Source organism: Falco biarmicus, chromosome 8 (assembly GCF_023638135.1).
Source record: "Falco biarmicus isolate bFalBia1 chromosome 8, bFalBia1.pri, whole genome shotgun sequence".
Taxonomy (NCBI): Eukaryota; Metazoa; Chordata; class Aves; order Falconiformes; family Falconidae; genus Falco; species Falco biarmicus.
Genome location: NC_079295.1, coordinates 47,776,909 through 47,789,057, shown reverse-complemented (window position 1 = coordinate 47,789,057; position 12,149 = coordinate 47,776,909). Strand labels below are relative to the sequence as shown.

Genomic DNA, 12,149 nt, shown 5'->3' with positions numbered 1-12,149 from the left:
TCATTCTCCTCTGAATAATTGTCCATATCACTGCTTATAGAATGGATGTGCTTATGCCCAAGGCCATAAGACTTTGACTGACACAGCCAATACAATAAAAGCTAAACAGGATTACATGACTTACCTGGCTGTGGTACTAGTGCAGTGGGTAGCGCTAGAGTTCCCCTCGGGTTCTGTATTTCTAGACGAAACCAAAATTTTCCTAAGGTGATACAAAGTTCTATTTTAACTAGTCTATAGCTCTGCCAGAATATTATGGGAATAGTAATATAGAAAATCATCTAGATTACTTAGCTTCTAAAGATGAGTCTGTCTTGTCACAGCACTGAAGTAATTATAGCCCACAGCAAAGTGCACAAATGTGCACCATCCTGAAAAGATGTGAAAAGCAATCCAGGGTGTTTCTGCCACCTCTCTTAGGTGGCTCTCTGTATCAGTACAGTTGGGTGGCCAACACCTGCTGGTGAAGTGGCATGTCACTTGTTACCACTGAACTTCAGCCATGATGCACAGCTGATAGAGTGCTGGTTCATTTTGGGAAGGCAGCATCTGAAACCCGAAAAGCCGATTCAGCTAGACCTCTGTGTGCTGTTTGGCAGACTCTTGTCCCAGAGAGCAACGCATAAAGCACTTGCTCACGAGTGCTGCCGGTGTACGTGAGTAACTGGGTTTAAATTTCTAAACTTTATTTTTAATATTCTTTGCTTTGCTGTCATAGTACTTCAGTGAACTAAGGGCAACCTTGATCGCCAGCCAGCCTGACAACAAACGTGAAGTCCTTGACCAGTGCTTCAGGAATCTTATGGAAGGGGTCGAGCAAAACCTTTTGGTAAAGAATAGGGACAGGTAAGTTCATAACACATAAGTAAGCTGGAAAAATAGAAGACAAATGGAAGCTTGAACTGGAAAAAATTATAACATGGAAAGTATTCTAGGTAGCCTTAAAACTGCACTTTCTTTTGGAAGAAAGATAATATCCTAGCAAATAATTCATCCCTAGGCCTAACAGTTAGAGCCTGAACATTTGATAATTATGTATTTTTTTCTTGGTCAGAAATGTATTTCCTAATTTGATCCCAAAGTCAAGGTTTACCAGGCTGCAGCTGCAGCTGCTGCTTTTTCACTTGGGAAAAACTGCCTCATTTCAGCAGCTGAGCCTCGGAGCTTCCTTTTTCCAACCTTAAACCCCTCTGATAAAACACTTGCTTCAGCCTCCAGCAGTGCTCTTGCTCTGACAGAGCCTTTCCTTGCTGGTGCTGGGGTCGAGCCACTGCTTGTGAAGTGGCAGAATGAGGAGGGATCTGGTGGGGCCACTTGCACATTGTAGATAAATGAGGAAGGATTTTTTTTAATTTTTTCTTTAACACGGACCACAAGTTCACGCAATCTTGCCCTCATTTGAAAAACAGAATAGAAGCCTTCACAAAAGAAATGGCATGTTTGTCTGCATTTAATGTTTACACTAACATTTTGGTACTAGCTAGCTGCATTTTCTCTTCCATGTGCATTATTCAACCAAAACAAACCTTGAAAGTCCAGAGACGTAATCTAAGTCCAGACTGTGGAACTTCCTGGAAAGATTGAAACAAATTGGAAAGGGGGCTTGGAGAGAAGTGGTGTCCAAAAATTATTTGGTGTTTTTATTTCTCTGACTTCTTCTCTGTTTGTTGGTGTGAAAATTATGTTGAACTTGTTTAATTCTCAGTTTTACATCAGTTATGGTCTCCATGATTTTTTTTTTTATTTTTCTATTAAATTCTGGTCCTGTAAAGTGTTAAGTTCCTCATGGCCTGACTAGATGATAGCCAGAGACGGGGGAGTTTGGAAGCAAACACAGAGAAGCACAGACTGCCTGTGTAACTTCTATTATGGATTAGCAGAAAACCTGGGGAAAAGGCACAGAACCACCAGGAAGGAGGAGAATGCCTGTTAAAACAAAGAAAAACCGAGCTGACGGTGGCGGGCTGTAGGATGTAGTCTGACAAATGCCAAATGACCTGTGAATGCCAAGGGGATTCATTTGACTCAACAGTCCTTCAGGATTAAAAAAAAAAAAAAAAAAAAAAAAAAAGAAAGAGTAAAACTCATCCTTATAACTAGTTTCTTAGTTCTGTATCTGTTTAGGTTTATTGAAGGCAAGAAGTTCTTAAGATAACATCACTTTCTGAGAAAAACATGCTTTGTTGTGCATTTTCTCAGAGCTGCCTTACTCTGAGACCTGCGGCACCGAAGGACAGAAGGGGGCTGCTTGGTGGTCCCGCCGTGTGTCAGGGAAGCTGAGTGAGCAGGAGTGAGCCCCCCCCCCTCGCCCCAGGCAGGCAGGAGGGACGGTAGGTGGGCAGTGGGGACCTGGTGCTCTGCTGTCCATGCTCCCCCTGCTCAGGGCACGGACAGGGGCTTCCATTGCTTGGGCTGCCAGCAAATGTTAGATTTGGCAAATGTGAGATTCAAATATCCGTGGATTTTAGAGGGGATTTTCATCTCAAAGTGCCATGGAGTGCGCTCAGATAGGCAGTGGTGTGGAAGCTCTCGGAGAGCTTTTGTGGAAGTGCAGGCAGAGGGATGGGTGCAGGTGTGACAGGGACAGGGATAATTCGGTCCAACAAGCAGCTCATCTGTCTCAGTAGCGTCCGCCTGTCTAACTTGGGAAGACTTTTAAGCCATCACTTCCCCAACAAGCAGCATGACTTAATACAGCAGCTCTTCTGGTTTCAGCTCTTGATTTGTAATCCTGCTCAGATTTATTCTGTGGAACAGGAGGCTTCTTTTAACTGTGATTGTTTAAAATTGAGCGGAAATCAATTTCCATTAGTAAGGAAATAAGCACAAACGTAAAAAATTATGAATAGAATAAAGAACAAACTCGTAATTGCATCCTGTATTTCCACACACAGCAAGCCCCAGTTTACCACACGGCTGCGAGACGTGGCCATAAAGTACAGCGCCGTGGAGGCAGGCAGGAGGGATTATTACCCCTGGTCCTGCAAAGAGACCTTTGCTGAGATCCCATCCGTTCTGCCAGCACCTGTCCGCACAGCCCTTTGCAGGAAGGAGCCCTAAGGAGCCGTTCGTCGGGAAACTTTATTAGCTTCGCTATAGTGAGACAGCAAAGTCTGACACAATGAAAGCGAAGAGCATCGAGGCAACAAACAAAAGGCCGTTTGAAAAAAGCTAAATGCCGGTTGCAATATTTGTCCGGCATTTTAAATCTTCTTTTGCGTGTGTGGGTTTTGGGTGGGTTGTTGCTTGGGGTTTTTTTTACATACATACATGAGAGGTGATAAATGGCGGTCGAGCTCTTCGTGTGCGATGAGGGTAGAGCAAGGGAGCAGATCAGCTCAGGCTGTCGAACCAGCCGAGTCAGAGCTGTCATTCAGTCTCAGGTGTGATGCCACTGATGGACTTCACGTCCTACACCTGCCAGTAGAGAAGGGGGGGGGGGATATTTTTGCGAATCCATTCTGTGCCAGATGGGTGACGGTACCGCATTTCGCTGGAGACAGGTTGAACTCTGACACCACTCATGAGGGAGGCAGGTCGGGCTGGGAGAGCTGGCCCTTGGTGGCCATCTGGACGTGTCCCAGAGAGCCCTTTGCTGGAGCTCTGGGAGAAGGGACATGTCCGAGTCACATGCGATGGAAGGTTTCTCGTTGCATTCATTTCCCAGCTGACTTAAAATGTTTCGCGCTGTTGGTAGGCTGTTTAGAACGCTGCCTGTACGTGTTTACGTGCTTGTTATTTTATAGGGCTGGATTTTGAGGGCACCTAGTGATTTCGTTTGTGAGTCTTCCTGATTTTCTTTCAAAGTGAAATTTACACTACAGTTACTCTATTTAGCAATTCTTGAAGCACATCTCTCGGTATCAGGTCTCCTTTAACCAGACATTTGGGTTTTCTTTCTCCCAGGTTCACTCAGAACATGTCAGTCTTCCGCAGAGACATGGCCGAAGCTCTGCGCAGCGAAGGGGCCTCGGATGCCGGCACTTTGGATATGATGAGTTGACAAGGACTTTGGGAACAGAGCACTGACTAATAAACCAGCTCTGAAAGTTTTGGGACCCTGTTATATTGTTAGATAGATTTTTGACCCTTGTGAGAACTATTTTTTTAAGATATCTTCTGCCTTTTTATATCTCTGGCCTAAATGTGAGGATTTATAATAGTGAAAACAACGGAAAATCAGCCTTAGTTTGAAGAACGTTTTCAGCCTTTCTTACCAAGATTTGTTATCCTGTTATTTTATCTTTATGAAGTGGTGTAGAAACAGTTACTTAACCAAAGAACAAAATAAATATGCATTCCTTCTAAACTTGTATCAGTTAATGATTCTCAGTTCTACACATAACGGTAAATATCATCTCATCAGTTCCAAGCTCCAGGCTCGCTCTGAGGTCATACCTGTTTGAAAATGAGGCGAAAGCAAGGACAAATTTTGTATGACATCTTTTTGAAGTAATAAAGTTACTATTTTTCCACAAAACGTTATATATTTCTTTTTCAGCACTGGCAGTTAACGACAATGTGGACAACAAAGTAGAAGACTAAAAATGAGCATTTTAGGCTATAAGTATAGCAAGAAAATTGAGAATGTTGCACATAATAAAATAAGAGGTGATGGAGCAAGCCTTAATTAAGTACTGGCGATATTTTCATTTCACAAATACACATTTTCCAGGTCTTCAGGAATTGAAGATAAACCTCAGAAGAAAATAAAGTTGTTAAAACACTGTTGAAAAATAATAAAATCTATCTACCACTATGGCAAAGCAAGCAGGTGGTTACAGAGACTTATGGCCCATATTTAAACGGCATGTGGCACAATGAAGACGAACGTGTGCATCTGGAATGGCAAATTCAGCAGATTTGTCTTCACCTCTTGGTGATGGTGAAGAGCAGGGTGTGTACCAGAGCAAAACACCCCCCCAAGTGCCAAGCTCACACTTGCACTCGCCACCCAGCTTTGTGGGGAGCAATTAGTGTCGTCCTGCGGTGGGCAGGAGGTCCTGTGCGGGCTGAGGAAATGCACAAATGAATTGTAGCAAGTCCTAACAAAAATTAGAATTATTTAAGCAATAAGCCAATTAGTTTATAATGTAGAAAAGCCATTACGTGCAATTACAAACTATTGGTATTGGGTTTGAATTGGGTTGGGTTTTTCTATTTTTTTCTTATGTAAATAATTGATTTCCTGTGTTTTTCATGCTTGCTTACGTTTGTGTATGTAGTAATATTTCACCACTGTTTAGATAGGAATGGGAATTTTTAATTGTGGCCAACAGGGAGGAAAAGTTCATACCCGTGTTTCTTACAGCTTTTTTTCCAGGTTTTTCTTTGCAAGTGCTACTTTTCTGCACATTTTTAAATTGCAGGAACTAAATCTGAAATGAAGTAATTTTGTTAAGCAGTTTTCCGTTTACATTTAAGCTCAGCTGGAAGAAAGTATTTAATCTGCAGCCAAAGGGTCTGATTTCCAAGAGTGCTGAGTACTGGAGAAAACAATCAATTGAGGTTACTAAAGAGCTGCAGATTCGGGGTGTTGTTACCTGCAGCTCGATGCTGTGTGCTGAGGGTTGAAAACTTGTGGAAGGTGCGTGATCATTACCAGCACGTACAAATTAGTACAGTTGTTGACTTTCCATTTTGGTCATTAAAGGGAGTGGGAATCTGTGCTGCCAAATCGGATGTTAGAAGCTGCGGAACTGAACCGTGAGCGCGTGTGCAGGTCCCCATGCGGGCTGGGGCTTGGGGAATGGTCCCCTGGCCCCGTAGCCTGGCCGCCCCGAACGTGGGCATTGAAGGCTCAGATGAAAGCTCATGGGTTCTGCAACTTGTTTTCTTCTGTCGTAGGGGGGGAAATAAATAACGGTGCCGTACCAGCAACATGTGCTCCCAAACCAGCCCGGTTACCACGTAATGAGCCACCCTGCTGGGAGCTGAGGCTTGGCGTATCGAGGAGGGGAGGACGTGTGCCCCCTGCCTCGGCACTCAGATTTAGGGTTTGCTCGGGTGTGGGGCTGCAGGCTCCTCCCCGGAGCGCTCAGCAGGGACATTTCAGGGAGGTCCCTAACACATCCCTTGTTACAACTCACAGGTGAGATTCTAAAGAGCATCTTGTAAACCAAGTGAACTGGAGACCCGTATTTGAACAGCATTTCTGCCTTGGTTAACAATTGACAACAAGAACTTATTTAGAGTAGCTGGTCATATAAATACACTTGCTTTTAGGTTAGGAAATGGATAGCATAGCAAATAGAGAGTGTGGTTTATGACTCCAAAGTCTTTGTTGAGCATCTTTACTGACAGCTTTTTAAAAGGGCCCTGTCAAAGTGGGTACTGCCCAGAATTTCCTCATCTGTTTACAGAGCATATATAATGCCTTACCCATTTTTTAAAAAGACTAATTGCCTTAAGGGATTTGAATTTTTTTTTTCTCCTTCAAAAATAAAAAGTAGGAACAATGGAATGGGAAACACTGGAAAGGGGATGCCATGTGCACCCTGAGTGATTTCATCGCAAGAAACGAAGGTGAGCCTCTCTGATGACGCAAACCACTTGGGTCTGTAGGATAGCTCTGGTTCTCCCCAAATGCATTTTATGTCGTCAGAGCGAAAAGCGCTGGCTGCTGAATGCGGGGGAAGAGCCTGCCCCTCTGCGAGGGCGAGCGAGCCACCAAGAGCAGCCCCCGGCGCAACGGGCACTGCTGGGCTGCGGGGGCTTTGGAGACACTCAGGCACCCCTGTATGCACCTTACAAAATCATTCCTTAGACTTGTTAATGTTTTATTGTAGTACACGTTTATGATGACAGCAAAGCTTTCAAACTGCAGAGGGATAACACGCTTCCTTGCCATATTAAAAAATAATGTTAGTGTAGATTTTATGTACCATAGTTTCAACTGCTGTTAAGGGGCGCTTCTTTGACAACATTCTTTTTGAGGTTTACAGAAAGCATAATAAAATATGTAAGTTACATTTCTACAAACAAAAGCCATAACATAAGTTATTTATAAGCGTGAGATCCAAACGGTATCACAATAAATAAACCTTAATGGATACCTGTGGCATCCATCCTAATGTAATCTGCCCAACAAAAGTCGTATTTAGTGGAAAAACCTGGCAGTGGCTGCATGTTGGTATATAAGATAAGAATGACAGAAGGAAGCCTCAGCGAAGCGCCGGCTGCCTTCCCAGGTTTACGCAGACCTGCGGTACCTCCCAGCCTTCTCCTTCGACCTGGTGCTGCCACTGCTGCTGCTCAGGGACACCAGATGTCTTTGCATCTTCCAGGGTTTGTCCACAGTACCAGGACATTCCCTGTCGGCTTCGCTACAGTCTGTTTTTATGAGAGATGGCAGAAAGAAATTGAGCCCCATCTGCCCGTCATCCTCTCTGCTCTCTTCCCTCTCAGCCGCGTTCCCTTCCCCAGTGCTTCCCTCCTACCCTCCCCGTCCCATCTAGTCTCGGATCTTCCTGGACCGATGCATAGATTCTGAACTAAAACAAAGTTTTGGCTTTTTTCATGTAACCATTCGGGATACCAAGCGCTTAAAGATGTGCTTTGAAATGTGAATTGAAACCGCTAAGGCACGTTTATCCGCTGGAGGCTGCCGGCCACCTGTAACTAACTGGTCACTCTGGGACTTGGATTTAATTGTTTCCACCCACGGGGTGCGGAGGATGAGGAGGCTCATCAGCACCCACATTCAGCCGGGCAGCCTCCGCTCCGGGGCTCCTCCATGGGGGGCTGCGGGGGTCGTACCCTGGCTGATGGGGGAAGGGCTGAGGGCAGACCTCGGCCCCCTGAGCCTCCCCTGCCTGCGTGGGGTGAAGCGCTCCTCAGCTGGAGCCAGGAGCGTGGGAGGGGTACAGCCCTCCCGACCCTAAAGGAGGGGCAGAGGGGAATGGCCTTTGGACTCTGCAGCACCAGAACTCTTGCCTCAGCAAGAGGCAGCGGATTTAACCCTTGTGGGCTGACAAAACGGTGGATCCACTCTGCTGAGCACCAAGAGCTGAGTGCCTGACCCCAGGGCACGAGCTGTGTGCCCGTGGGAGCATGTCTACAGGCGTGACGCCCCGGGGCCCCTTTCCATCACCAGGATGCAGCAGCGAGGCCACTGCTTTGTTGGCCACAGTGGCCTGCACCCAGGGGGGCTCAGCCCTGGCGAGGAGGACTCGGTGTCTCCCAGGGCCCTGCAGCAGAAGGTATGAGGGTCAGGAGCACATCACCCACCTGGCTGTGCACCCCAGCCTGCCTGCCCAGTGTGTCCCCTCAGCAGGGCGCAGCAGGTACCGGTGGAGAGCTGGGGCAGCGCCTTGCTGCAGGGAAGATGCTTGTGACCATCCCCTCCCCATGGCAGCACACGAGCTGCCTGTGTCCCTCTCCAGCCTGAACACCAGCATCACCCTGCCAGCCCTGTGAGGATGCTACTTCCTGGACTACGGCTGAAGAACAACTTCTTTGTGTCCTCTGCCGTGCTGACTTCTGCGTGAATTGTATGTAATCCATGACATGCTAAACATTCAAACCCACATTGGGTTTATGCCGCAATATCCAGCTAGAAAACACTGTGGAGAACAGGACTGGCCTTGCCCACTCTGAGATCCGCTGCCAAAGCCAGGAGCTACAGCAGAAACATCTCAGCATCTGCTGCTGCTTTCCCATGCAGCGAGGTATTGCCGTTCCCTGTCACCCTATGGGAAGAGACAAAACCTGAAGCCAGGGGCGATGCCTTTGGGGGTCGGCACATCCCCACAGCCTCTGGTGCCTCCTGCAGCCCTGCACCGGGCTCTGGCAGCAGCTGGCAGCAGGTTGGGGCAGCTTCCCACCGGCCAGGGTTAGAGAGCAGCTCCCAGCCTGCGCCCCCCTGCCCGCTAAAGGGGGCGCTGGGGACAGCAGAGGGGGCTGAGACATGAGAGATGGCACTGCCTTTAGCGGCCTTTAAAGAAAGATTTGTGGCAGTGCAACAGCCGGTGAGGAAGCGTGAAGGTGCTGCTGGAGACCTAAGCTATAGGTCGGACACTGGTCAAACCCCCCGTCCGCTAAGCACTGGCCCCCAGCCAGTACCTGGGCTGAGGGTCACTGTGACCACTGCCGGTACCAGCCCCCAAAGTAAGGAGCCTTTGGACCCCCAGACGTGCAGGATGGTGTGCTGGGGGGCACAGCCCAGCACGTGCACAGCCAGAGTGCTGAGGAAGGGGCAATGTGAGAGGAGCTGGAAGTGCACGAGTGCAGCTGAGCAGATGTACCGGCCCAGTGATGCTGTGGAGCTCCTCGGGGCAGCACAGGGCCAGCACGCCACCGGGCTAAAGCACGTGTTGAAGCACATGCTCCATGTTTCACATGCGATCCAACCCCATAGCTACTGGGCTCGCTGAAGACCCTGAGCCTGTATTTCTTCAGCATTGTTGCAGGTAAATCTGCTGCCGCTGCCGCCATCTCCCGGGATGAGCTCTGTGGGCACCACAGCCCAGGGAGCAGCGGGGGCACCTGGTGGGTCCCACGGTGGCCAATGGGGTCTGCCCGCAGCGCTCATACCCCTGCAGTGGTATCATGCACACAGCGGTTGCAGGCTGCGTGGCTGTCCAAGGCGTGCGCGGTGGAAGGGCTCCCCTTTTTCTCTCTCCAGGCAGGTGCTGAAGCACCCATGTGCTCACATGCGAGCAGCCACAGTGGGCATGGGGGGCTATGAGCAGCCCCCTGCCCCCCGTGCAGCCTCGCAGCAGGTGCTAGAGCCCGACAGGCAGCGCCTCGTGCATCTGAACGGGCCTCCCTGCCCCTGGGTTTCCTGCGAGAGCATCAATCACACTGCGGCCCCTGCGCTCAGCGGCTGCACCAGGCAGCTCAGTAGGAACTGCGCAGTAATGCACCATCAATTAACGGCCCATTATTATAAAACGCTGCCTACTGGTTTTAAAAGGCTGGAGGAGCTCTGCAGCGGTTTCGCTTGGTCTCATTCCCAGAGACCTGTCCCTCTCACCTTAGAAACTAAATGCCTCATTTTAAAAATAATTAATGATAAACATCAAGAAAAAAAAAGATATGTAATGGATCAGGGGTTGGATCAGTGCTTATTTCATCACGTGTTTTTATTATCTCATCCTACAGGAAGCACTTTAAAAGCTGAGCGGTGGCATTAGCCACTGCCAGGCACATGGGGGTCCTGCAAGGACGCGGGTCCTGCAAGGATGCCCACCATGCAGGGCCCAGCATCTTTCCAGCCCAGAGATGTTCCAGGGATGAGGAGCGCACATGCACACCATAAGCGAACCCAGTGACCGTGGTGGGCTGTGGCACATCCCCCTCCATGTTCTCCCTATGGCAGCCAGGCCTGGGAGCGGCTCTGGGTTTCAGGGATGGCTGAGGCAGATGCTGCACCTCTGCCCCCAGTGACTCCCAGTGACAAATTGGGCGGGGGTCCCTTCTGCCCAGTGGTGCTGGGGAGGTGGTCACTCCTCTTACATCATGCTACTTACTTCCCCCCCCCGCCCCGGCCCCTTAACTACACCACCTCTGCCTGTGCAGGCGGCTGGGTGCTCCCTGGACCCACACCACACGCCAGCCCAGTCCCGTGCCAGGCCCACGGGACCCCCGCTGCAGCGTGGCTGTGCTTCTCCCTGCCGGCACTGTGCACTCCGCGCTGCGCTCAGCGCTGCTACAGCGTGCTGTCAGTGTCACAGGGGATGACAGTGCTGCACCTCTCGCCCCACAGCAGCCTCCCTGCGCCCCCCTGGAGCTCTCCCTTCCTGGTCTCCCCCTGCCTGCGGGGCTCCAGCAGCTGCCCCACTGGTGCCGGGGGCCTGCCTGGCTGCGGGGTGCTGAGCACACACCCTGCCAAGCCGGGCGCCCTCCTGCTGGTGCTGCACCCACTTAACCCCCTGTGCCAGGGTTAGAGGCACCCCTGCAGGCGGCTGCTTGTGGTGCGCAATGCTGTGCAAAGGCCGTGCCGTGCCATGCCGTGCTGCGCCGTCCAAAGGCCACGCCGCATGTGCTATGCAAAGGCCATGCCATGCAAAGACAATGCCATGCCATGCCACACCACACAAAACCCGTGCCATACCATGCTGTGCCATACCATGCCATGCAAAGACCATGCCATGCCATGCTATACTATGCCATGTAAAGACCATGCCGTGCCACGCCATGCCGTGCCATGCAAAACCTATGCCATGCCGTGCTGAACACAGGGCTCCTCACACCCAGCTGCATCGCTGTGCTGGGGAGCTGCCCGGGCACGGGGCACGGCGGCCAGGCTGCGGGTGCCCTGTGCCTGCCCGGGGGTCCTGCTGCCTCCCCCCGACGGCACAGAGCAGCGCGGGTCGGGTGGGTACGTTCATCCCCACACCGCGGGCGCCCGGCAGGCACCCACACGGCTCCGGGCACGGAGCCGCGCCGTGCCGTGCCGTGCCGTGGGCAGCCGGGCCGCGCCGTCGGGGCCGCAGCTTCGCTGGCTGAGCGCCGGGCGGCCGGGGGGGTCCCGGGGAGGTGCCGGGGGACGGCAGCGCAGCCCGTCGCGGAGCCGCGGAACGCGGTGCTCGGCGGAGCGGAGGTGGGTTTGGGTGGGGAACGGTGCCGGGGGGCTGCGCGGGGCTACACGGGGCTGCACGCCCCCGGCCCGCGGAGGGGCGAGGGAGGGGAGGCGGCTACGGGAGAGCTGCGTTTAAGGACACCATACGTCCCGGGTTATTAATTATAAAACATAATTAAAGTAAAACTGCAGAACGTCAACATATTAAATTTAAAAGCTAATATTAAAATAGAGTTAATATTTAATAAGGTAGCCGAGCGTTACAAAGCTGTACGCTGATACTCTATATTTAACTGTGTAAAACCAGGAGAGTTTTTCCCAAAGAAAAATGTATTGTTTAGCTGATTATCAAAGACTCTGTGATATATTATCCATTTCACAAAAATAATATAGATATCTTTTTAAATATAGTAATAAAAACATACTAGCGCCTTTTAAATATACTATTACTTACCACCCCTTTTCATATTGTACTATCACAGACACTTTGGAATTGGTTTAAAAGCACATCATTCATTATTCAAAGCTCATCTTTGCATATTATTCCAGCTCAAGTCTGCCAGGCTCCCTGTGAAATCGTTCACAAAATTGATAACAGCAGACACACATGCAATAAAAAGATAGC

General features: G+C 50.0%; 1 protein-coding gene across 1 annotated transcript in view; it reads left to right on the top strand.

Moving 5' to 3' along the window:
• RANBP17 (RAN binding protein 17) overlaps positions 1-4,480 on the top strand; it is a 160,911-nt gene extending 156,431 nt beyond the window's left edge. The window contains exons 27-28 of the mRNA XM_056348727.1: positions 719-846; positions 3,907-4,480. Coding sequence (XP_056204702.1) covers positions 719-846; positions 3,907-4,003 — 225 coding nt within the window. The 3' untranslated portion in view covers positions 4,004-4,480. The remainder of the gene's footprint in view (positions 1-718; positions 847-3,906) is intronic.
• The last annotated feature ends 7,669 nt before the right edge of the window (positions 4,481-12,149 follow it).